This window comes from Bos javanicus, chromosome 16 (assembly GCF_032452875.1).
Source record: "Bos javanicus breed banteng chromosome 16, ARS-OSU_banteng_1.0, whole genome shotgun sequence".
NCBI classification, from domain to species: domain Eukaryota; kingdom Metazoa; phylum Chordata; class Mammalia; order Artiodactyla; family Bovidae; genus Bos; species Bos javanicus.
Genome location: NC_083883.1, coordinates 5562850 through 5590448, shown reverse-complemented (window position 1 = coordinate 5590448; position 27599 = coordinate 5562850). Strand labels below are relative to the sequence as shown.

The 27599-nt window shown below is 38.9% G+C and overlaps 1 protein-coding gene and 1 non-coding gene across 6 annotated transcripts; both read right to left on the bottom strand.

Moving 5' to 3' along the window:
• Positions 1-2196: 2196 nt before the first annotated feature.
• Positions 2197-13943, bottom strand: C4BPB (complement component 4 binding protein beta). Of its 5 annotated transcripts, XM_061382096.1 has the most exons (7): positions 13756-13943; positions 13107-13305; positions 10646-10733; positions 9840-10016; positions 4615-4708; positions 3378-3501; positions 2197-2406 (listed from the first exon to the last, which is right to left on the bottom strand). In XM_061382096.1, the coding sequence occupies exons 2-7, from the start codon at positions 13107-13109 to the stop codon at positions 2263-2265; spliced, it is 630 nt and encodes a 209-aa protein (XP_061238080.1). In that variant the 5' UTR covers positions 13110-13305; positions 13756-13943; the 3' UTR covers positions 2197-2262. The 5 variants fall into 5 exon arrangements, with proteins under 5 accessions (XP_061238080.1, XP_061238084.1, XP_061238081.1 ...); XM_061382100.1 differs by lacking the exon at positions 10646-10733 and having other exon boundaries at positions 13756-13942; XM_061382097.1 differs by lacking the exon at positions 13756-13943 and having other exon boundaries at positions 10618-10733; positions 13107-13475.
• Positions 10181-10253, bottom strand: TRNAE-CUC (transfer RNA glutamic acid (anticodon CUC)). The gene has a single exon. It is a non-coding gene; the product is annotated as a tRNA-Glu (tRNA).
• Positions 13944-27599: the final 13656 nt, after the last annotated feature.

Here is a 27599-nt window from a genome sequence, read left to right as displayed (position 1 = left end):
TTGGTTAAAAAGCTTATGACTTTCATTCACAACAATGTGGATGGACCTACAGGGTATTATGCTTTAGTGAAAGAAGTCAGGCAGAGAAAGACAAATCTTCTATGTCATCAATTGTATATGGAATCTAAAAACTAAAACAAATGAATGAGTACAATAAAGAGGAAATAAATTCACAGTTATAGACAACAAGCTAGTGGTTACCAGCTCTCTTCTGTATTTTTTTTTGTATCCTACCCAGAGTTCCTACATGTTTCCTACAGAGATCAGAGTGAGAGATGGAAAAAGCTGGTCATATCAGATAATATAAAATCTTGGCAAGAAAACCTTAGGATTCCTATTTCTTCTGCCCTCTGAAAAAAGGATAACATATTCATAGGTGTTGCAGCATCTCAAATTGACCATATAGATCTAAGTTTCATCCAAAAGGCAGTAAGCAATGTTACTGCAGAAGATTTGGAAGCCTTGCTTTATAAACAGGATGTTGGGGAGACCCAGGTGAGAGTTTGTGTTCTAATTCTACTTTTGTTTTGATAAGATACAAATGTGCTGACCTATTTTCCTAAAATAAGACATTAATATTTGCCTCATAAGTTTTGGTTAATTTGAGGTTAATTTTTGCCTCATCATTTGCATTTCATATTGAAAAATGAGGTGGGAATTCCCTAGTAGTCCAGCAATTAGGACTCCACACTTTCATTGTGGAGAGCTGGGGTTCCACCCTTATTCAAGGAACTAAGATCCCACAAGCCATGCTGTGCAGCCAAAAAAAAATAAATACCTTATACCTTAGCTGTGATCTAAGTTTCCCATCCTCTTTTAGACAGAAAATTAAACCCTTCCCTCTTCATTGAAGTGAAAGTGTCAGTCACTCAGTCGTGTCCAACTCTGCAATCCCAAGAACTGCACCTTACCAGGCTCCTCTGCCCATGGAATTCTCTGTCCATGGAATTCTCCAGGCAAGAATACTGGAGTGGGTAGCCATTCCCTTCTCCAAGGGATATTCCTGACCCAGGGATCACACCCAGGTCTCCTACATTGCAGGCAGATTCTTTACCATATGAGCCACCAGGGAAGCCTTGTGGTTTCACACCCCATTCAGTTCAGTTCAGTTCAGTCGCTCAGTCATGTCCGACTCTTTGCGACCCCATGAATCACAGCACACCAGGCCTCCCTGTCCATCACCAACTCCCGGAGTTCACCCAGACTCACGTCCATCAAGTCAGTGATGCCATCCAGCCATCTCATCCTCTGTCGTCCCCTTCTCCTCCTGCCCCCAATCCCTCCCAGCATCAGAGTCTTTTCCAATGAGTCAGCTCTTCGCATGAGGTGGCCAAAGTACTGGAGTTTCAGCTTTAGCATCATTCCTTCCAAAGAAATCCCAGGGATGATCTCCTTCAGAATGGACTGGTTGGATCTCCTTGCAGTCCAGGGGACTCTCAAGAGTCTTTTCCAACACCACAGTTCAAAAGCATCAATTCTTCAGCGCTCAGCCTTCTTCACAGTCCAACTCTCACATCCATACATGACCACTGGAAAAACCATAGCCTTGACTAGACAGACCTTTGTTGGCAAAGTAATGTCTCTGCTTTTGAATATGCTATCTAGGTTGGTCATAACATTCCTTCCAAGGAGTAAGCGTCTTTTCATTTCATGGCTGCAGTCACCATCTGCAGTGATTTTGGAGCCCAAAAAATAAATTCTGACACTGTCTCCACTGTTTCCCCATCTATTTCCCATGAAGCGATGGGACCAGATGCCATGATCTTCATTTTCTGAATGTTGAGCTTTAAGCCAACTTTTTCACTCTCCACTTTCACTTTCATCAAGAGGCTTTTGAGTTCCTCGTCACTTTCTGCCATAAGGGTGGTGTCATCTGCATATCTGAGGTTATTGATATTTCTCCCGGCAATCTTGATTCCAGCTTGTGTTTCTTCCAGTCCAGCAGTTCTCATGATGTACTCTGCATAGAAGTTAAATAAGCAGGGTGAAAATATACAGCCTTGACGTACTCCTTTTCCTATTTGGAACCAGTCTGTTGTTCCATGTCCAGTTAATTCTGGTCTTAAACAATCACCACACTTGGTCATTCTACTTTCAACACACACACACAAACACACACACACAGTGTATTATACAACGGCAGCTGGTTACTACGAAAATGCATTTCAGTCCAAAAAGAGAAAAATCTGAAACCAATTTCACAACCAAGAGAAAATTTTATTCATGGGAGTATTTCTATTACCAGTCTGCTCAGCTACAAGATCAGAGCAACATTTTTGCCTTCAACTTAGCCTTCTTTCTTTCCAGAGAATATTTTACTTTCTCCATTGTTAAGTCACTTTTCTTTAACCTTTGTGTAAATTTCTTTATGGCTTTGCAAAGTTCCTTACTCTCCTGAAAGGCAAGCTGAAGAAAAACACTTTTTTAAATTACAGTTTAAGAACTGAGACCCATTGCTACCCCTCAGAAGCTAATGAGTGGTATTTAGGTCCCCAAATGAAGGCTTCAGTGGGAATCTGGGTCTTCAATATGATGAATCATCTAAATTTGCAGGATGGCTGTGGACTGCCTGAGCCCCTTCCAGGATGCTGCCAAGTGTCACTCTCCTCCCACAGGGGCACAGAGATATATATAAAACCTTGCAATTAGGTGTGTCTTGGGGGAAGGCACCACTGTCTGCCATTAGGGTCATTTTTTATTTGCAAAAAATAAAATCTAGAGATTTAAGTTTACTCATCATCCTAGTAATAAATATAGACTAAGAGAGGAGACAGGCTTCCCTGGTGTCTCAGTAGTAAAGAATCCACCTTCCCATAGGAGATGTGGGAAGAGGTGTGGGTTTGATCCCTGGATTGAGAAGATCCCCTGGAGAAGGAAATGGCAACCAACTCCAGTATTACTGTCTGGGAAATCCCATGGACAGAGGACCTTAGTGGGCTACATAGTCTGTGGGGTCTCAAAGAGTTGGATATGACTTGGCAACTAAACAACAACAACAAAAAGAGAGGAGTCTCAATGAAAACAGATCTTTCCGTGTTTTTGTGATTTTTATTAAAGTCTGGAAAAATTTTAGAGACTTTTCATAGCAATACTTCCAAGTCTAAGACATGAAATCATGTATCTTGCTCTTTAAAGCACATGAGACAACAGTTCTTACCAACAGAGCTTCATGAGACATTAATGGTGATGGTGGAGAATGGGAACTCATATACAAAAACATGAGTTAGTAGTTTATGAGTCCCACTCTACAAACAGGCCAAGATGAGCCCATTCAAAGGCATTGCAAATGAACAGCTATTTCCTGAGCATGTGCCAGCACCGAAATCAGGCCCTGGGGTCACCACTGTGAATAAGACAGAAAAGAGCCCACTACTTACAAGTGCCTTCTCCAACTCTAATTCGGCTGGTTTGGGAGCTTCTTGGATCAACTCACAGATGGGAGGGGCACTGGTCCACTCCCCATCAATGCACTGTTGGTGCTGTGTGCCCACCAGGCGGTACCTGGGCACAAGGTAAAATGGAAACAACTTTTACCCTTCCATTTCTTGAACTGGGCAACTAAAGTTGGTTAATAGTATTTCACACTGTGAAATAGAAATACTAGAATCTACTTTCTTGCCCCAGAGCTCTAATGCATTCTTAAGTTATCTCAGTATCACACAACAATCATAAAGTAAAACCACTGTCCTGGGGATGGAGAGGACCCAAGAAATATATCAGCATGTAAGATATGGAGGAATGAAAAATTCTAAATATGTGTTTTTAAACACAGAGTTTGGGCTGGGGAAGGTAAGGGAGGAAACTCTTCATCATTCAGTAATTTTTAAAATCAACTGTCATCTATGTTCCAAAAAGCAGTAGAAACCTAGAGACAGCTTTCAAATAAATCAACTAGAAAAACAGGAGAGTTGATGGAAAAATCCACTGGAGATAGAAATGCCTGTGAGGCCTCATGACTATGGGTTAATAAGATTGAGGCCAGAAAAAGAAAAGGCTAGGAGATCATTAAAGGGGCGACCAGGCAGTCTAAGTTAAGGTTAGGCTTTAATTATGATGTCCTAAGGATCTATGGGCTTCCCTGGTGGTTCAGCGGTAAAGAATCTGCCTGCCAATGCAGGAGACATGAGTTCAATCCTTGGTCTAGGAAGATCCCCTGAGAAGGAAATGGCAACCCACTCCAATATTCCTGCCTGGGAAGTCCCATGGAGAAAGGAGACTGGCAGTCTACAGACCATGGGGTCATGAAGTGTTGGACATGACTTAGAGACTAAACACTAACAGCAAGGATCTAAATAATTCTATTCCTATACTTTCATATATTCTGTAGGGGGGGGGGTTGGTTTAGTTTTTTGTTCTGCTATTTTTTAGAAAAACTTTAAACATTCCATTTTGTCTTAGCTAAGAGAAAAGAAAGTGATACATAAGTTAGGATAAATAGGAAAGTTAGACTGTCTTCTAGAACTTGGGGTGACCTGGCAGTGGGTAAAGCAGCTCTCAAAATCAGAATGTGCCTGATAACCAGCGGACAAGGTTAAGACAGACTGGGGCATTTCTAAAACAAGGCTACCAGTCAATGGGCAAAGTCTTATGTTCAAAAGTCTGCAGTACACTTACCTTGCTTGACAGTAATAAGTGATGGTAGATCCTGACTTGAAATCTCTTCCTTCAAAATAGCCATGAGTTGGAGTCTCAGGAGGGCCACAGTCTCCTAGTAGACAGGATTATAACAGTGACAGTTGTGAAGCACTCCTGGAATAATGCTCAGAGCACAACATCAGCCACCACAGTGCAATGGTCTAGACCAGCACCCGCCATCTTCAGAGCAGCCCACGTGGGATCTCGGACGAGTTCTCCATTTATTTCTTTCTGGTCAAAATCATATTTGCCCATGGGAAAGACTCCCCACCCTGGCTTATTCTCTGGGTCATTAGAGATCTGAAAGTACTTTCTGATTGACAGGAGTGTGAGGAAAGGAAGGTTAAGTTGTAGAGATGCTAACTGTCAGTGTACAAGAAAAGAAAAATTAGATTTTAGGTAGAGATGGAAGAACTCTTGAAACAGTAGATAAATAGAGTGAGCTCAGATGGAGATTGACTGCCCCTGTGGGACAGTTGTACTATATGAGAGCTTCAGGAAAAAAGAGAACAGAACTGGGAGGAAAGAGAGTGAGTCTGTAAAATTGTGGAGAGAGAATCAGGCAAGGTACTAGATGTTATGAGTTTTGTTTTTGGCCCTCCCACTAACCATATGGCATGAAACAAGCCTTTTCACCTTTCTTGGCTTCCTCCTTAATCTATAAGATGAGCAGGCTAAATAATATTATTCCTAAGGTCACTTTCAGCTCTGAGGTTACATGAGTCTAAACATGTTGATCAAGATTAGTGGCTAAATTCATAGTAATTATGTAGGTATGTTTATTGAAAAATAAAGGTCTTCAAAACATAAAGATAACTAAAACACCAAGGCATAAAAAAGCATGCATAATATAATACTATTTTTGTAAAACAGTCATATACCAACATTTATGAATAGAAAAAAAACTCTGAAAATTATATACGAAAGTACTCTGTTATTCTAGAGTGATAGGTCTGTAGGTAATTAAATATTTTCTTCTTTTATCTTCTATATTTTTCTACAACAGAGGTGTATTGCTTGAGCAATTAGCAAATAAATTTTCAAAAGATCAAAACCTGAGTTCAAAGTTATGTGGAAGAAAGGAAGAAGAACTGCAATGAGTTGACTGAGGAACTAGAGTGTTCTGAATGGACACCTCACCAAAGATGGACAGATGGCATATGAAAAGATGCTTTGCATTATATGTCAGGGAAATATAAATTAAAACAACAAGACACCATTGCACATCTATTAGAATGGTCAAATTCTGGAGCATTGACAACATCAAATGCTAGGAAAGATTTGGAGCAACATTATCTTTCATACACTGCTGACGGGAATGCAAAATGGTATTTTGCACTTTGGGGTCACTTTGGAAGATATTTTGGTGGTTTCTAAAAAAACTAAATATACGCTGACCATACAATCCAACTCCCAAAGGAGGTGAAAACTTACATCCATACAAAAACTTTCACATGGATATTTTTAGCAGCTTTATTTCTAATTGCCCAAACTTGGAAGAAACCAAGACGTCCTTCAGAAAGTGAATGGACAAGTTAATGGTGGTACATCCAGAAATATTATTCAGCACTAAAAAGAAATGAGCTATCAGCCATGACAAGACATGGAGGAAACTTATATGGATGTTACTAAGTGAAAAAAGCCTATCTGAAAAGGCTACAAATGTATGATTCTAACTATATGACATTCTAAAATAGGCAAAAATAGAGAAACAACAAAAAGATCAGTGGCTGAGAAGGGTGGGGGAAGTTATAAATAAGCAGAGCACAGAGGATTTTTAGGGTGGTGAGACTACTCCACATGAGGTTATAACGATGTACATATGTCCTTAAACATTGGTCCAAATCCATAGAATGTACAACACCAACAGTGAACTCAGGTAAACTCTGGATTTTGAATGATAATGATGTGTCAGTTATAACAAATGTACCACTCTGTGAGTGATGTTGATAATGGGAGGGAGGCTGTGCATGTGTGGGTGCGGGGGCAGCAGGGGGAATCTCTGTATCTCCCTCTCAATTTTATTAGAAACCTAAAACTGCTCCAAAACATGAAGTGTTGAAATAAAGAATTAAAATTTTGCAGTGTCAGATATGTACCATTCCAAATGAGATTTTTTAATTACTTTTTTTTTAATTTTTAAATTGAAAACTCTGGTTAGGATTACATTGTAATACTGAGTCTGTGTGTCTTGGATCTTTTCTTTCATTCATACCTTCTTTTCCACTCTTTGATGAATTTTGATAAAGGTCTCATGAATGGAATTATTTTTACATTTCAATATTTGTCTAATAACTATTACCAGGAAGTGAAACTGTTGATTTTTCAATATTTATTTTGTATCCAAGAATGAGTAATTAATAGAATTACTTGGATTTTTTATGTATATTTTTCAAATGATGATATCATGTGACTCACTCTAGGAATCTATCCTGTAAAAATATTAGCATAAAGTTGTATGTGTATACACATGTATGTATATATATATATATATATACACACACACACACACACACACACACACACACACATTCATTTCATCACTGTAAAGCAAAACTATGGAAATAGAAATAAGATATAGAAATAAATGTTCATCAATATGAGAGATAGCATAGCCACATATACTTAAAAAGTAGGAGACAGAGCTTTACATACTGATCTGAAAAAGCTCTCATGTATATTGTTACATGAAAAAATAAAGCTAATTCAAAAATACAGATAGTAAAATCCCATCTTTGTAGGTAAATATGTGGTTCATAACACTGTACAAGAGGCAGTGATAAAAAACCATCCCCAAGAAAAAGAAATTCAAGAAGGCAAAATGGTTGTCTGAGGAGGCCTTACAAACAGCTAAAAAGAAGAGAAGTGAAAAGCAAAGGAAAAAAGGAAAGACACACCCATCTGAATGCAGAGTTCCAAAGAACAGCAAGGAGAAATAAGAAAGCCTTCCTCAGAGATCAATGCAAACAAATAGAGGAAAACAATAGAATGGAAAAGACTAGAGATCTCTTCAAGAACTTTAGAGATACCAAGGGCTCACTTCATTCAAAGATGGGCAAAATAAAGGACAGAAATGGTATGGACCTAACAGACACAAAAGATATTAAGAAAAGGTGGCCAGAAAACAAAGAAGAACTATACAAAACAGATCTTCATGACTCAGATAACCACAATGGTATGATCACTCACCTAGAGCCAGACATCCTGGAATGTGAAGTCAAGTGGGCCTTAGAAAGCATCACTGCAAACAAAGCTAGTGGAGCTGAAGGAATTCCAGTTGAGCTGTTTCAAACCCTAAAAGATGATGCTGTGAAAGTGCTGCACTCAATATGCCAGCAAATTTGCAAAACTCAGCACTGGCTACAGAACTAGCAAAGGTCAGTTTTCATTTCAAGCCCAAAGAAGGGCAATGCCAAAAAATGTTCAAACTACCACACAATTGCACTCATTTCAGATGCTAGCAAAGCAATGCTCAAAATTAACCAAGCTAGGCTTCAACAATACATGAATAGAGAACTTCCGGATGTTCAAGCTGGATTTAGAACAGGCAGAGAAACCAGAAATCAAATTGCCAACATCCATGAAATCATAGAAAAAGCAGGAGAGTTCCAGAAAAACGTCTACTTCTTCTTCATTGACTATGCTAAAGCCTTTGACTATGTGTATCACAACAAACTGCAGAAAATTCTTAAAGAGATGGGAATACCAAGCCACCTTACCAACCTCCTGAGAAACCCATATGACATAGGTCAAGAAGCAACAGTTAGAACAAGACATGGAACAACTGACAGGTTCCAAATTGGGATAGGAGTACATCAAGGCTATATATTGTCACCCTGTTTATTTAACTTATATGCAGAGTACATCATGAGAAATGCTGGGCTGGATGAAGCATAAGCTGGAAACAAGATTGCCGTGAGAAATACCAGTTAACCTCAGATATGCAGATGACACCACCCTTATGGCAGAAAGCAAAGAAGAACTAAAGAGCCTCTTGATGAAAGTGAAAGAGGAGAGTGAAAAAGCTGGCTTAAAACTCAACATTCAAGAAACAAAGACCATGGCATCCAGTCCCATCACTTCATGGCAAATAGATGGGGAAACAATGGAAACAGTGACAGACTTCATTTTCTTAGGCTCCAAAATCACTCCAAAATCATTTAATGCAGCCATGAAATTAAAAGACACTTGTTCCTTGGAAGAAAAGATATGACCAACCTAGACAGCATATTAAAAAGCAGAGACATTACTTTGCCAACAAAGGTCCATCTAGTCAAAGCTATGGTTTTTCCAGTCGACGTGTATAGTTGTGAGAGTTGGACCACAAAGAAGGCTGAGCACCAAAGAACTGATGCTTTTGAACTTTGGTGTTGGAGAAGACTCTTGAGAGTCCCTTGGACTGCAAGGAGATCAAACCAGTCCACCCTAAAAGAAATTGGTCCTGAATATTCATTGGAAGGACTGATGCTGAAGTTGAAACTCCAGTACTTTGGCCACCTGATGAGAAGAATTGACTCATTGGAAAAGACCCTGATGCTGGGAAAGATTGAAGGTGGGAGAAGAAAGGAATGACAGAGGACAGATGGTTGGATGAAATCACTGACTCAATGGACATGAGTTTGAGCAAGCTCCAGGAGATGGTGAAGGACAGGGAAGGCTGGTGTGCTGCAGTCCATGGTGTCACAAAGAGCTGGACACAAATGAGCGACTGAACAGCAACAAATGTCTGTTCATGTGTGTGTGCATTTATTTAAATATCTGTGTGAACAGAATAAAAGTCATTAAACACATCCAACCAATTACCTCTAAGAGCTATAACTTGTACTGACAACGAAAATATGCTCAATTTTTATTTTATGTAATTTTGCAATGAATTATGGTTTTTTCCCCTGTTTTGTGTATCTTTCAAGAAAAGTTACTGCTTAATCTTGAAATTTTAATAAAACATAGTCAGATGTCCCAAACTACCCTGTTTTAGACCTACTAGGAATCCTACTTCAGGAGGATTATTGTTGAGTACCAATCATTTCATTAGAATCCATTGCTTGAGTTGAGGCTTGACTCTTTCTTGACTGCCTGCTAGATCCTAAAACCCTCCCCCCAGATACAAGAAAGAGGACAGTGTTTTGGATTTGTGGCAAATGTCTAGATTTTCACTCCTGATCAGTGTCTTTGGGATTTTCACTCTTTTCTCTTATACTTACTGCTTTTGCTGACAGGAGAGTGAGTCACCCGGGTGTGGTTTTCTCGACACTGGCTCCAATTGCTGCCCTTAAAGATGCAATGCTCATTGCATTTAAACATGAAAGTGTCATTCACATTCACAGGCTCCAAGGAACTGAACTCATCAGTCACCAGCAAGGGGTCAGGACAGTGGCCCACTGAACAAGAAAACAGTCAGAGAGCTGAAAGGGCGAAGTTGAAACCCACCACAGCAAAGGGTAGACTTCCTCAGGCTTCATCAAGAAGAGTGAAAACAAGAAGTAAAACTGCATCTTTTGTTTATTTATTTATTTGCTACACCACACAGCTTGTGGGATCTTAGTTCCCCAGCCAGGGATTGAACCTGGGCCCTCAGCAGTGAGAGTGCAGAGTCCTAACCACTGGACCACCAGGGAATTCCCAAAACTTCACCTTTTATTATGGACTGGTTGCTGCTACTGCTGCTGCTAAATCGCTTCAGTCATATCTGACTCTTTGCAACCCCATGGACTGTAGCCCACCAGGCTCCTCTGTCCATGGGATTCTCCAGGCAAGAATACTGGAGTTGTTGCCATTTCCTTCTCCAAAGGATCTTCCCTACCCAAGTATCAATCCCACATCTCTTACTTCTCCTGCATTGGCACTTTATCACTAGTTCCACCGGGGGAGCCCATTACGGACTGGTACCAGGAGCCAAACCATATCAGTGCAGGATGAGAAAAGACTGGGTTGCCCTAAGTAAGGAAACATCTAAGAGTGACAACTGACATTAGAACTTACTGAAATTAAGCATGTAACTGAAAATTACCAATAGCACGTTCATCATTCTCTTCTGTTAAGCATTGCTCAAAATTCTTGAGCCCACGTTTAAGGCAAGTGTCTCCTTCCCTTTCATCCTGTCAGATACACACATTAGTCATCATTTTTTTTTTTACTTTTTGTTGTTGTTGTTGTTGTTGTTGTTCTCCCCAGGTGGAAAAACAAAAGAATACAGAGGGATGTGAATTTGGTAATATGAATAAAGGACAAATATACAGGTTTGCTTTACTCTATGTATAAAGGAGAAATTTTCACTCTAGGTAAGAAGCAAAACTAATCTAGCCATTCCTAAAAACAGTATTAATAAAGAGCATGTGGACTAGTTATTCTCCATCTTTATAGACATCACAAATGAGTTTTGTGAACCTAAGCAAATCACTCAGATTTCAGGTATCACATTTATAAATTGAGAACATAAATTTTTCCAATTCAAACAGTAAATGATGGATAAAATGGTATGATATATTTACTACAAAATAATAATGCAAAGCAGACTTGTAGATGAAAAAAGTCATGTATTGATAATACATATGAGTTCCCTTTTTTAATATTTAATTAATTTATTTATTTGGCTGCACTGGGTCTTAGTTGGAGCCTGGGGGGTTTAGCTACCTCACTTGCATTGGCAGCATACAGTCTTAGATACTGGATGACCTCAAAAGTCCCACAAATGAGTTCATTTTATACTTCTGTCTTTTGTATATGTTTAAATTTTTTCATAACATAAAAGTTTTAAAGCACTGTGATATTAAATAAACTAAAATTCCCCCACAAAAAAAAAGTAGTTTTAATACATAGAAATCCTTTCCTTCTTGTAGGGGTGACTGGGTCTACTAATTCAGCTAAGTTAATTCTGACTACAAGCTGATGGTTCATACAGTAAAGAATCTGCCTGCAATGCGGGAGACCCAGGTTTGACCCCTGGGTCAGGAAGATCCTCTGGAGAAGGAAATGGCAACGCACTCCAGTATCCTTGCCTGGGGAATTCCATGGACAAAGGAGTCTGGCAGGTTACAGTCCATGAGGTCACAAGGAGTAGGGCAAGACTGAGCGACTAACACTCTTACTTTACTTTCAAGAGCTGAATGGGCTTCCAAGTGTCACAGTATTAAAGAATCCACCTGCCAGTGAGGGAAACTTGGGTTCGATCCCTGGTTCTGGAAGGTCTCCTGTAGAAGGAAATGGCAACCCACTCCAGTATTCTTGCCTCGGAAATCCCATGAACAGAGAAGTCTGGCAGGGTACAGTCCATGGGGTTGCAAAGAGTTGGACATGACTGAGCACACACACACACATGAGCTGACTGCTGCTGCTGCTGCTGCTAAGTTGCTTCAGTCGTGTCCAACTCTCTGCAACTCCATAGACGGCAGCCCAACAGGCTCCCCCGTCCCTGGGATTCTCCAGGCAAGAACACTGGAGTGGGCTGCCATTTCCTTCTCCAATGCATGAAAGTGAGAAGTGAAAGTGAAGTTGCTCAGTCGTGTCCAACTCTTCGAGATCCCACGGACTGCAGCCTACCAGGCTCCTCTGTCCATGGGATTTTCCAGGCAAGAGTACTGGAGTGGAGTGCCGTCGCCTTCTCCCCAAGAGCTGACTACATACCTTCAAAGGAAAGACTGCCACTAGAGTACTTTAAAAATGGATTCCTAAAAGTTGAGAATTTTTTTCTTATAAAGTCTTACCATGGCCTACTAGAGGTATGATGTGAAAGTATACAGTGGGATGACAAGATGAACAAAGAAGCAGAAAGATCAAACTTACAGCAGCACTCAGGAGTGAGGGCATTTCATCCCTTAGAGGCATCGAAAAATCGTTACATAAGTTAAATCCCCAGAATTTGTCCTTTTCCCTCGTTTGCAATGAATATGCTATCATTCACTGGGGGAAGTTTTGGATAGCTCTTTGTTGGAAGGAAAAAAAAAAACGAGATTCTCTTGACACGTCACATGCCTTGAGGAAGCACTTACTGGAGTCCCCATCATAGTGTCTTTTTTGCTTGACTCCTTGTATTCTGACTCCTGGTATTCTCCCATGTCCATGGACATCCACATCCTTTCCTCCCCAAGGATTCCCAAAGTTTTGTTTTCAAAAGAAAAACAAGAGTTTGACTCAAATTCAGCCATTAGTTATCCACTCCTAAAATTACAATCCCCTTTCCAAATAGTGGTACCAGAGTTTATCATAAATAAGACCTCTCAAGATTTTGAAATTGATACATTTTTCGTTTCCAGAACAAAAAGGGAAAGTAGCAAAAAATGACTCACTTCTTAGAACCAGGTCATTAAATATTTACTGTTGAGTACAGAGCATAACACCAAGTAACCTGAGATTATTCAATAAAGGAAATATGTTTTTATAAATTTCAATTTCATTAAAATCTTAGAATGCCTCATAATCCACATGCTGATATAAAATGCCTTACAGTCTGAACTTAAGAAAAGCATACATACCATCTGAGGCAGAAATCAGCCACACATCCACAAGATAGCACATAAGCCAAAAAAACATCTTACAATCAATTGTTTGAACCGGGTTAGAAATAACCCAGCCTAAGACCCTGGTTTGGATCAAAATAGGTCTTCTCACACCACATAAGATCAGACCAATCACTCCTTTCTAGAGACGGGGTTGTATTGATTTTTTTCTTCCCTGAAAGGGAAAAGAAAAAAATTCTATGATAGGAAATAAGAATAGCTGTAAGGAAGTTGGTACAAGGAGAGACTTTGCAAAGACACAAGGGGGTGATAAAAAGAATTGCTAGTTTTAAAACTCAGTTTCAGAAATGGCCTGTGTTGTTTATGCAAATCCAGTTGACCATCCCTTTGAACTGCAAGCCAATCATTCCTCAACAGATTCAAGCTAAATGGTCCTACTGTGACCTTCACTTCTGTCAATATTTGCCAGTGTTTGAGTCCACCTTGTGCCGCTCTCTCCAGCACCATGGGTGGAGGCGGGAAGTGAGGGGAGAAGTGCATTCCTGGTGATCTCCAGAGCACAACCTGACTCTGGGTGCTACCGCCCACCCTCCCTCTTCAAATACCAGGTATCCAAAGGCTGCAAGCAACACTGAAGCCCCAAAGCTCAAGGAAGTCAACTAACCTTGCCCGTCTCTGACAGCCTCCAGACCGTGTTGCCTCCCAGAAAGGAGCGGGTCCTGGTGGATTCCAAACTTGAGGAGGACTCCAGAGTCCTGCAGCAACAACACAGTCCTTGTTGGCCAGCTCCGCACCAGATTTCCATTCCATGCTCTTTAGAGCAGGATTTGACCTGAGTCCAGAGTCAACCAAATGAAATGAGAAAGGAGGGGAACGCTTGGTCTTAGGAATGAAAGCATGTAAATTTGCTTTTGGTTTCCCATAGTTTCTTGTTCATGATGATTACAGCCATTAACTCGTTGTCTGTGCACCAATTATAAAACTGGGATAAAATTACTCCAAATTTTAGGTTTAAATAATATAAAACATCATAATAAATATAAAGCATAAAGATACAGTAAAGTCTCAAATGTGATTCTCATCCCCACACTTTATCATATTCTGTTAATGATTTATTAATGTTTTTCTCCCACACTAGACTGTTAAAAAACAAAATTCACCTGAGTAAATTTCAAAACGTAGTTGGTTTTATCCAGCAATTCATGAATCAGGCAACACACCGTCTAGTAAACAGAAGGGCCCTCTGAGGAGTTGTACAAAATGCAGAGTTTTATTAAAGAAGAGTGGGGCAAGGAAGTTATTAACAAAAGAAAAGGAATAATTGTTTCAGGGTTGGTCACCTTCTTTGGGGGAAATGATGAGAATCTAATCATGCAGTTTATTTCAGTTGGGCTGACCAGAAAATTCCAAAGTGGTCTGATTACAATTATATTCCTGGGGAAGGTCAAAATTGCAATTAGGTCAAGTATTAAATCTAGGTTTGGCATCAGGACATTAACAGAGATGACGCCATTTGGGACCTGTGTTTCTCTCTTTAACAACCATCAACAACTCTAGAACAGGAGTGTGGCCTCATCTGTGTTTGCAATCCCTTCCTCTGCATTGCTTAATACAAAGTAGAATCAGCTGCTAAATGAAGTAAAAGCAACGCAGGGTAAATAAAAAGAACAGTCACCCCGAAACTCTACCACAGCTCCTCAAATCCATACTGATAGCTCATCATTGATTATATGTTGCTTTTGTAGTGTTTCCATATCTTTGGTCAACTAATATGTAAGATCTTATAGTGCAAGCATCTTTTAAAGTATAATTTTCAAAAAATTAATACATGTCATTCATGTAATTATTGGAGAAGGCAATGGCACCCCGCTCCAGCACTTTTGCCTGGAAAATCCCATGGGCGGAGGAGCCTGGTAGGCTGCAGTCCATGGGGTCGCTAAGAGTCAGACACGACTGAGCAATTTCACTTTCACTTTTCACTTTCATGCATTGGAGAAGGGAATGGCAACCCACTCCAGTGTTCTTGCCTGGACAATCCCAGGGACGGGGAAGCCTGGTGGGCTGCTGTCTATGGGGTCGCACAGAGTCGGACACGACTGAAGCGACTTAGCAGCAGCAGCAGCAGCATGTAATTATAAAAATGAACATGTGTCAAAGATTTTACTTTATTCATTATTTAATGAGGGCATTATTAAGATGCTACAACTAATTTAAAGAATTTGAGGAACAGAGATACGAAATATATAGTCAGTCAGTCAAAGGCATTCCAAAATGACTTTTCTACTAGAGGCAAAACTGGTTAATATGCTGAGCAGCAACTTGTAATATTTGAAATCAGCTTTTCTAACTGATGGAAATTAGCTGAATCTCTACTGGACAAAATTCATTTGCTTTCTGTGATCAGGAATCACTTGTATAGTTCTCTGAAAGGAATCATTTTCACTCCCATCCATTTTCTACAAATTAACTCTACTCTTATACAGTTGTAAAAAAGCCTAATCTAAAAAAAAAAAAAAAAAAAGACAATCAAAATTACACACTCTATGGAATCAATAATTCCTAGAGAGTGTCTGCTACAGAATACTCAGTAAGCCATCAGAAAATGTCTCCACTGATTTCTTTTTCCCTAGTTCCAGGTTTTCAGTAATTTTTAAAATTAATTTATTTTTTATTGAAGGATAATTGCTTTATAGAATTTTGTTGTTTTCTGTCAAGCCTCAACATGAATCACCCATAGATACACACATACATCTCCTCCCTTTTGAAACTCCCTCCCATCTCCCTCCCCATCCCACCCCTCTAGATTGATACAGAGCCCCTGTTTGTGTTTCCTGAGCCATACAGCAAATTCCCATCGGCTATCTATTTACATATGGTAATGTAAGTTTCCATGTTACTCTTTCCATAAATCTCACCCTCTCCTCCCCTCTCCCCATGTCCATAAGTCTACTTTCTATGTCTGTTTCTCCATTTTTACCCTGTAAATAAATTCTTCAGTGCCATTTTTCTAGATTCTGTATGTATATGTTAGAATATGGAATTTATCTTTCTCTTTCTTATAAACTTCACTCTGTAAAATAGGTTCTAGGTTCACCCACCTCATTAGAACTGACTCAAATGTGTTTCTTTTTATGGCTGAGTAATATTCCATTGTGTATATGTACTATAACTTCTTTATACATGCATCTGTCGATTCATCTAGGTTGCTTCCATGTTCTAGATATTGTAAATAGTGTTGAAATGGACAATGGGATGCATGTGTCTCTTTCAATTTTGGTTTCCTCAGGGTATATGCCTAGGAGTAGGATTGCTGGGTCATATTGTGCTTTTGTTTCTAGTTTCTTAAGGAATCTCCACCTCATGCGAAGAGTTGACTCATTGGAAAAGACTCTGATGCTGGGAGGGATTGGAGGCAAGAGAAGAAGGGGATGACAGAGGATGAGATGGCTGGATGGCATCACTGACTCGATGGACGTGAGTTTGAGCGAACTCCGGGAGTTGATGATGGACGGGGAGGCCTGGCATGCTGCAGTTCATGGGGTTGAAAAGAGTCGGACACGACTGAGCGACTGATCTGATCTGAAGGAATCTCCATACCATCTTCCATAGTGACTGTATCAATTTACATTCCCACCAACAGTGCAAGAGTGTTCCCTTTTCTCCACACCCTCTCCAGCATTTATGGTTTGTAGACTTTTTGATAACAGCCATTCTGACCTGTGTGAGGTGATATCTCATTGTAGTTTTGATTTGCATTTCTCTAATAATGAGCAATGTTGAGCATCTTTTCATGTGTTTGTTAGCCATCTGTATGTCTTCTTTGGAGAAACGTCTGTTTAGATCTTTTTCCCACTTTTTGATTGGGTTGTTTGTTTTTCTGGTATTGAGTTGTATGAGTTGCTTGTATATTTTGAAAATTAATCCTTTGTCAGTTGCTTCATTTGCTATTATTTTCTCCCATTCTGATATTCATAAGCATTTCACCTTGCTTATAGTTTTCTTTGTTGTGCAAAAGCTTTTAAGTTTAATCGGGTCCCACTTGTTTGTTTTTGTTTTTACTTCCATTACTCTAGGACGTGCGTCATAGAGGATCTTGCTTTGATTTATGTCATCAAGTGTTCTGCCTATGTTTTCCTCTAAGAGTTTTATGGTTTCTGATCTTACATTTAGGTCTTTAATTCATTTTGAGTTTATCTTTTGTATGGTGTTAGGAAGTGTTCTAATTTCATTCTTTCACATGTAGCTGCCCAGTTTTCCCAGCACCATTTATTGAAGAGGCTTTCTTGGCCCCATTGTATATTCTTGCCTCCTTTGTCAAAAATAAGGTACCCATAGGTGCATGGGTTTATTTCTGGGCTTTCTGTCTTGTTCCATTGGTCTTTGCTTCTGTTTTTGTGCCAGTACCATACTGTCTTGATGACTGTAGCTTTGTAGTATAACCTGAAGTCAGGAAGCTTGATTCCTCCAGCTCCATTCTTCTTTCTCAAAACCACTTTAGCTATTCGGGGTCTTTTGTGTTTCCATATGAATTGTGAAATTTTTTGTTCTAGTTCTGTGAAAAATGCCATTGGTAATTTGATAGGGATTACATTGAATCTCTAAATTGCATTTGGTAGTATAGTCGTTTTCACCATATTGATTCTTCCTACCCAAGAACATGGATTATCCCTCCATCTGTTTATGTCATATTTGATTTCCTTTAATAGTGTCTTATAATTTTCTGTGTACAGTTCTTTCATCTCCTTAGGTAAGTTTATTCCTAGATATTTAATTATTTTTGTTGCAATCGTGAATAGGATTGATTCCTTAATTGCTCTTTCTGATTTTTCATTGTTAGTATATAGAAATGTAAGTGATTTCTGTGCATTGATTTTGTATCCTGTAACTTTGCTAAATTCACTGATTATCTCTAGTAATTTTCTGATACTATCTTTAGGGTTTTTTTGTGTACAGTATCATGTCATCTGCAAACAGTGAGAGCTTTACTTATTTTTTGATCTGGATTCCTTTTATTTCTTTTTCTTCTCTGATTGCTGCAGCTAGGACTTCCAGAATTATTTTGAATAATAGTGGTGAAAGTGGACACCCTTGTCTTGTTCCTGATCTTAGTGGGAATGCTTTCAGTTTTTCACCATTGAGAATAATGTTTGCTGTAGGCTTACCATATATTGCCTTTACTATGTTGAGGTAGATTCCTTCTATGCCCATTTTTTGAGTTTTCATCATAAATGGGTGCTGAATTTTGTCAAAAGCTTTTTCTGCATCTATTGAGATGATCATATGGTTTTTATCTTTCAATTTGTAAATATGGTGTATCACATTGATTGATTTTCATATATTGAAGAATCCTGAGGGAGGAGCCAAGATGGCGGAGGAGTAGGACGGGGAGAACACTTTCTCCCCCACAAATTCATCAAAAGAGCATTTAAACGTCGAGTAAATTCCACAAAACAACTTCTGAATGCCGGCAGAGGACATCAGGCACCCAGAAAAGCAACCCAACTCTTCGAAAGGAGGTAGGAAAAAATATTAAAAACAAAAAAAAAAGAGACAAAAGAGGGAGGGACGGAGTTCCGTCCTGGGAAGGGAATCTTAAAAAGAGAGGTTTCCAAACATCAGGAAACCTTCTCACTGCCGAATCTGTGCCGAGCTTTGGAAGCACAGAGGGCAACATAACAGGGAGAAAAAATAAATAAACAATTTAAAACTCGCAGATTGCGAGCCCTACGGTAACCCCCCCAGCAGAGAAGCAGCGCAGACGCCAGCATCCGCCATTAGCAAACCGGGGCTGGGCAGGGAGGCGCGGCGTGGGCTGCATCGCTGAGAGTAAGAATCTGGCCTGAATACCCTGAGCGCTATCTGAGCGAAATAATTTGGGCTAGCAAACCAGACTGTGGGATACCTACCACGCGAGAAGCCAGCCCTAACCTAAGACCGCCAGGCCCGAGCACGGAACAAAGGACTGAACAGAGATAGCCGGCTGCAGACCTTCCCCCTCCGGTGACAGGCAGCCAGAGCCAGAAGGGGGCAATCGCAGCCCCAGAGAGACATTATCTATAAAATTGTAAGCAGGCTTCTTTGCTAACTAAAACTTCTTGGGGGTCTGGATGGTCAACATCTGCCTGAGAAGGTGCGCCAGTTTTACATCCAGATAACCGAGTGGCGGGGAGGCGATAAGTCGCAGCATTGGCGCTCGCCTGGGAAGAGCAAATTGGCGCTCGGACCTGGGAAGAGCACAAAACGCAGGCCCAACTGAGTCTGCGCCTCTGAGGACTACCCGAGTGCCTGAACCTGAGCGGCTTGGACCTGGGAGGTGCATGCAGCCCAGGGCCAGCCTCGGATTGTTCCCGGCGGAACAACCTAGAGTCCGAGCAGTGTGGACAGGGAGGCTACACGCGCCGTGAGCGGGGGCAGACCCAGGGTGGCTGAGGCACTGCGAGCCCACGCCAGTATTATTTGTTTGCAGCATCCCTCCCTCCCTCCCCACAGCGCGACTGAACAAGTAAGCCTAAAAAAAAAAAAAAAAAAGTGACCTCCACCGTGCCCTTTGAGTCAGGGCGGAAACCAGATACTGAAGAGACTAGCAAACAGAAGAAGATATAACAGAGGGAAACACCTTGGAAGCTACAGGCAATAGATCAAAACCCTGTGGTTACTACGGACTACATGGGAAGGGGCCTATAGATCTTGAGAAATATAAATCTGACCAAGGAACTAGCCAAAAATGAACTGAACCCACAACACCCACAAAAAAAAAAAAAGTCCTAGATATATTTTTATTATTTTTACGATCATTCTTTCTTTTTTTTTAATTAAAAAAAAAAAATTTAAGTCCTCTATTGTTCCTTTAATTTTCACTTTTATAACCTATTACTTTGCAAAAAAAAAAAAAAAAAAAGACCCTATTTTTTTCTTCTTCAGCAAACTTCATGTATATATATTTTATAATTTTTTGACCTTGTTTTTTTTTTTTTTGTTTGTTTGTTTGTTTTTGTTTTTTTCTTCTTTTCTTTAACATTGTATTTTTGAAATTACAAACTCTACTCTAGATTTTTAATTTTCGCTTTTTGGTATATGTTATCAATTTTGTACCTATAGTTTTTTTTTATATAATTTCTGTGACTTTTTTTTTCTTCTTCTCTGTTTCTTTCTCTTCTTCTTTTATATAACATTGTATATCTGAAATTACAAACTTTACTCTAGATTTTTAATTTATGCTTTTTGGTATTTGATATCAATTTTGTACCTGTATTTTCTTTATAATTTTTGTGACATTGTTCGTATTTGTTTGTTTGTTTTCTCTCTTTATTTTTCTTCTTCTTCTTTTTTTTTTTTTTTTTAACATTGTATTTTTGAAATTCCAAACTCTACTCTAGATTTTTAATTTTTGCTTTCTGGTATTAGTTATCAATTTTGTACCTGTACTTTCTCTATAATTTTCGCGACCTTGTTTGTTTTTGTTTGTTCGTTTTTTTCTCTCTTTCTTTTCCTTCTTCTTTTCTTTAACATCGTATTTTTGAAATTCCAAACTCTACTCTAGATTTTTAATTTTCGCTTTCTGGTATTAGTTATCAATTTTGTACCTGTACTTTCTTTATAATTTTCGCGACCTTGTTTGTTTTTGTTTGTTCATTCTTTCTCTCTTTCTTTTCCTTCTTCTTTTCTTTAACATCGTATTTTTGAAATTCCAAACTCTACTCTAGATTTTTAATTTTTGCTTTTATGTATTTGTTACCAATTTTGTACCTTTAAGGACACAATCTTCAGGACCCATTTTTCACTAGGGAGTGAGATTACTGGCTTGACTGCTCTCTCTCCCTTTGGACCCTCCTTTTTCTCCACCAGGTCGCCTATGTCTCCTCCCTAACCCCTCTCTACTCTACCCAACTCTGTGAATTTCTGTGTGTTCCAGACGGTGGAGAACACTTAGGGAACTGATTACTGGCTGGATCTGTCTCCCTCCTTTTCATTCCCCCTTTTATCCTTCTGGCCACCTCTGTTACCTTCCTCCTTCTTCTCTTCTCTGTATAACCCCGTGAACATCTCTGAGTGGTGCAGTTGTGGAGTGCACATAAGGAAGTGACTACTGGCTAGCCCACTCTCTCCACTATTGATTCACCTCATCTCATTTGGGCCACCTCTAACTCCCTCCTCCCTCTTCTCTTCTCCATGTAACCCTGTGAACCTCTCTGAGTGACCCTCACTATAGAGAAACTTATCATCTTTAATGTAGATGTTTTATCAATGGTGCTGTATAGAAGGAGAAGTTTTGAAACTACTGTAAAAATAAGACCAATAATCGGAAGCAGGAGACTTAAGTCCAAACCCTGACTCCAGGGAACTCCTGACTCCAAGGAACACTCATTCACAGGAGCTCATCAAATGCCTCCATACCGACACTGAAACCAAGCACCACACAAGGGCCAACAAGTTCCAGGGCAAGACATACCAAGCAAATTCTCCAGCAACAAAGGAACACAGCCCTGAGCTTCAAGATACAGGCTGCCCAAAGTCACCCCAAAACTATAGACATCTCATAACTCATTACTGGACATTTCATTGCACTCCAGAGAGAAGAAATACAGCTCCACCCACCAGAACACCGACACAAGCTTCCCTAACCAGGAAACCTTGACAAGCCACCTGTACAAACCCACACACAGTGAGGAAACGCCATAATAAAGAGAACTCCACAAACTGCCAGAATACAGAAAGGACACCCCAAACTCAGCAATTTAAACAAGATGAAGAGACAGAGGAATACTCAGCAGATAAAGGAACAGGATAAATGCCCACCAAACCAAACAAAAGAGGAAGAGATAGGGAATCTACCTGATAAAGAATTCCGAATAATGATAGTGAAATTGATCCAAAATCTTGAAACTAAAATGGAATCACAGATAAATAGCCTGGAGACAAGGATTGAGAAGATGCAAGAAAGGTTTAACAAGGACCTAGAAGAAATAAAAAAGAGTCAATATATAATGAATAATGCAATAAGTGAAATTAAAAACACTCTGGAGGCAACAAATAGTAGAATAACAGAGGCAGAAGACAGGATTAGTGAATTAGAAGATAGAATGGTAGAAATAAATGAATCAGAGAGGATAAAAGAAAAACGAATTAAAAGAAATGAGGACAATCTCAGAGACCTCCAGGACAATATTAAACGCTACAACATTCGAATCATAGGGGTTCCAGAAGAAGAAGACAAAAAGAAAGACCATGAGAAAATACTTGAGGAGATAATAGTGGAAAACTTCCCTAAAATGGGGAAGGAAATAATCACCCAAGTCCAAGAAACCCAGAGAGTACCAAACAGGATAAACCCAAGGAGAAACACCCCAAGACACATATTAATCAAATTAACAAAGATCAAACACAAAGAACAAATATTAAAAGCAGCAAGGGAAAAACAACAAATAACACACAAGGGAATTCCCATAAGGATAACAGCTGATCTTTCAATAGAAACTCTTCAAGCCAGGAGGGAATGGCAAGACATACTTAAAATGATGAAAGAAAATAACCTACAGCCCAGATTATTGTACCCAGCAAGGATCTCATTCAAGTATGAAGGAGAAATCAAAAGCTTTTCAGACAAGCAAAAGCTGAGAGAATTCTGCACCACCAAACCAGCTCTCCAACAAATACTAAAGGATATTCTCTAGACAGGAAACACAAAAATGGTGTATAAACTCGAACCCAAAACAATAAAGTAAATGGCAACGGGAACATACTTATCAGTAATTACCTTAAATGTAAATGGGTTGAATGCCCCAACCAAAAGACAAAGACTGGCTGAATGGATACAAAAACAAGACCCCTACATATGTTGTCTACAAGAGACCCACCTCAAAACAGGGGACACATACAGACTGAAAGTGAAGGGCTGGAAAAAGATTTTCCATGCAAATAGGGACCAAAAGAAAGCAGGAGTAGCAATACTCATATCAGATAAAATAGACTTTAAAACAAAGGCTGTGAAAAGAGACAAAGAAGGTCACTACATAATGATCAAAGGATCAATCCAAGAAGAAGATATAACAATTATAAATATATATGCACCCAACACGGGAGCACCACAGTACGTAAGACAAATGCTAACAAGTATGAAAGGAGAAATTAACAATAACACAATAATAGTGGGAGACTTTAATACCCCACTTACACCTATGGATAGATCAACTAAACAGAAAATTAACAAGGAAACACAAACTTTAAACGATACAATAGACCAGTTAGACCTAATTGATATCTATAGGTCATTTCATCCCAAAACAATGAATTTCACCTTTTTCTCAAGCGCACATGGAACCTTCTCCAGGATAGATCACATCCTGGGCCATAAAGCTAGCCTTGGTAAATTCAAAAAAATAGAAATCATTCCAAGCATTTTTTCTGACCACAATGCAGTAAGATTAGATCTCAATTACAGGAGAAAAACTATTAAAAATTCCAACATATGGAGGCTGAACAACACGCTGCTGAATAACCAACAAATCACAGAAGAAATCAAAAAAGAAATCAAAATTTGCATAGAAACGAATGAAAATGAAAACACAACAACCCAAAACCTGTGGGACACGGTAAAAGCAGTCCTAAGGGGAAAGTTCATAGCAATACAGGCACACCTCAAGAAACAAGAAAAAAGTCAAATAAATAACCTAACTCTACACCTAAAGCAACTAGAAAAGGAAGAAATGAAGAACCCCAGGGTTAGTAGAAGGAAAGAAATCTTAAAAATTAGAGCAGAAATAAATGCAAAAGAAACAAAAGAGACCATAGCAAAAATCAACAAAACCAAAAGCTGGTTCTTTGAAAGGATAAATAAAATTGACAAACCATTAGCCAGACTCATCAAGAAACAAAGGGAGAAAAATCAAATCAACAAAATTAGAAACGAAAATGGAGAGATCACAACAGACAACACAGAAATACAAAGGATCATAAGAGACTACTATCAACAATTATATGCCAATAAAATGGACAACGTGGAAGAAATGGACAAATTCTTAGAAAAGTACAACTTTCCAAAACTGGACCAGGAAGAAATAGAAAATCTTAACAGACCCATCACAAGCATGGAAATTGAAACTGTAATCAAAAATCTTCCAGCAAACAAAAGCCCCGGTCCAGACAGCTTCACAGCTGAATTCTACCAAAAATTTAGAGAAGAGCTAACACCTATCCTGCTCAAACTCTTCCAGAAAATTGCAGAGGAAGGTAAACTTCCAAACTCATTCTATGAGGCCACCATCACCCTAATACCAAAACCGGACAAAGATCCCACAAAAAAAGAAAACTACAGGCCAATATCACTGATGAACATAGATGCAAAAATCCTTAACAAAATTCTAGCAATCAGAATCCAACAACACATTAAAAAGATCATACACCATGATCAAGTGGGCTTTATCCCAGGGATGCAAGGATTCTTCAATATCCGCAAATCAATCAATGTAATACACCACATTAACAAATTGAAAAATAAAAACCATATGATTATCTCAATAGATGCAGAGAAAGCCTTTGACAAAATTCAACATCCATTTATGATAAAAACTCTCCAGAAAGCAGGAATAGAAGGAACATACCTCAACATAATAAAAGCTATATATGACAAACCCACTGCAAACATTATCCTCAATGGTGAAAAATTGAAAGCATTTCCTCTAAAGTCAGGAACAAGACAAGGGTGCCCACTTTCACCATTACTATTCAACATAGTTTTGGAAGTTTTGGCCACAGCAATCAGAGCAGAAAAAGAAATAAAAGGAATCCAAATTGGAAAAGAAGAAGTAAAACTCTCACTATTTGCAGATGACATGATCCTCTACATAGAAAACCCTAAAGAGTCCACCAGAAAATTACTAGAAATAATCAATGACTACAGTAAAGTTGCAGGATATAAAATCAACACACAGAAATCCCTTGCATTCCTATACACTAATAATGAGAAAACAGAAAGAGAAATTAAGGAAACAATTCCATTCACCATTGCAACGGAAAGAATAAAATACTTAGGAATATATCTACCTAAAGAAACTAAAGACCTATATATAGAAAACTATAAAACACTGGTGAAAGAAATCAAAGAGGACACTAATAGATGGAGAAATATACCATGTTCATGGATTGGAAGAATCAATATAGTGAAAATGAGTATACTACCCAAAGCAATTTATAGATTCAACGCAATCCCTATCAAGCTACCAACAGTATTCTTCACAGAGCTAGAACAAATAATTTCACAATTTGTATGGAAATACAAAAAACCTCGAATAGCCAAAGCGATCTTGAGAAAGAAGAATGGAACTGGAGGAATCAACCTACCTGACTTCAGGCTCTACTACAAAGCCACAGTTATCAAGACAGTATGGTACTGGCACAAAGACAGAAATATTGATCAATGGAATAAAATAGAAAGCCCAGAGATAAATCCACGCACATATGGACACCTTATCTTCGACAAAGGAGGCAAGAATATACAATGGATTAAAGACAATCTCTTTAACAAGTGGTGCTGGGAAAGCTGGTCAACCACTTGTAAAAGAATGAAACTGGACCACTTTCTAACACCATACACAAAAATAAACTCAAAATGGATTAAAGATCTAAACATAAGACCAGAAACTATAAAACTCCTAGAGGAGAACATAGGCAAAACACTCTCCGACATACATCACAGCAGGATCCTCTATGACCCACCTCCCAGAATATTGGAAATAAAAGCAAAAATAAACAAATGGGACCTAATTAACCTTAAAAGCTTCTGCACATCAAAGGAAACTATTAGCAAGGTGAAAAGACAGCCTTCAGAATGGGAGAAAATAATAGCAAATGAAGCAACTGACAAACAACTAATCTCAAAAATATACAAGCAACTCCTACAGCTCAACTCCAGAAAAATAAACGACCCAATCAAAAAATGGGCCAAAGAACTAAATAGACATTTCTCCAAAAAAGACATACAGATGGCTAACAAACACATGAAAAGATGCTCAACATCACTCATTATCAGAGAAATGCAAATCAAAACCACTATGAGGTACCATTTCACACCAGTCAGAATGGCTGCGATCCAAAAGTATACAAATAATAAATGCTGGAGAGGGTGTGGAGAAAAGGGAACCCTCTTACACTGTTGGTGGGAATGCAAACTAGTACAGCCACTATGGAGAACAGTGTGGAGATTCCTTAAAAAACTGGAAATAGAACTGCCTTATGATCCAGCAATCCCACTGCTGGGCATACACACTGAGGAAACCAGAAGGGAAAGAGACACGTGTACCCCAATGTTCATCGCAGCACTGTTTATAATAGCCAAGACATGGAAGCAACCTAGATGTCCATCAGCAGATGAATGGATAAGAAAGCTGTGGTACATATACACAATGGAGTATTACTCAGCCATTAAAAAGAATACATTTGAATCAGTTCTAATGAGGTGGATGAAACTGGAGCCTATTATACAGAGTGAAGTAAGCCAGAAGGAAAAACATAAATACAGTATACTAACACATATATATGGAATTTAGAAAGATGGTAACAATAACCCGGTGTACGAGACAGCAAAAGAGACACTGATGTATAGAACAGTCTTATGGACTCTGTGGGAGAGGGAGAGGGTGGGAAGATTTGGGAGAATGGCAATGAAACATGTAAAATATCATGTAGGAAACGAGTTGCCAGTCCAGGTTCGATGCATGATGCTGGATGCTTGGGGCTGGTGCACTGGGATGGCCCAGAGGGATGGTATGGGGAGGGAGGAGGGAGGAGGGTTCGGGATGGGGAACACATGTATACCTGTGGCGGATTCATTTTGATATTTGGCAAAACTAATACAATTATGTAAAGTTTAAAAATAAAATAAAATTGGAAGAATAAAAAAAAAAAAAGAATCCTTGCATCCCTGGAATAAACCCAACTTGATCATGGTGTATGAGCTTTTTGATGTGTTGCTGAATTCCATTTGCTAAAATTTCGTTGAGGATTTTTGCATCTATATTCATTAGTGATATTGACCTGTAGTTTTCTTTTCATGTGTTGTCTTTGTCTGGTTTTGGTATCAGGGTGATGATGGCCTTGTAGAATGAATTTGGAAGTGTTCTTTCCTCTGCAATTTTTTGAAAGAGTTTTAGAAGTGTAGAAGTTTTGCTACAAAAGCATGGGTATAAAATAGAGTATTATTAAGGAAATAATTGCAAATAAATCTTCATCTCAATGGCTTATTTCAGATTCAGAATGATTAAGACTTCAGAAAGGTACTATATTGCTTATAATATTGTCTTCCTAATATTTCCCCATGAAATGTAAAAATATTTACATTGAGTAGGATATGTAGAGACTATAAATATCCTCACAAAGTTCAGGTCAGGTTTTATGGTCAATAAGTTAAAAAAAAAAAAAAAAAAAAAACTGTCATCAAAGCATATTAAATATTGTAATTCCATATAAAGGATTACATGTTTTATGATGAGAGTCCAAGTTTGAATAAACTAATAA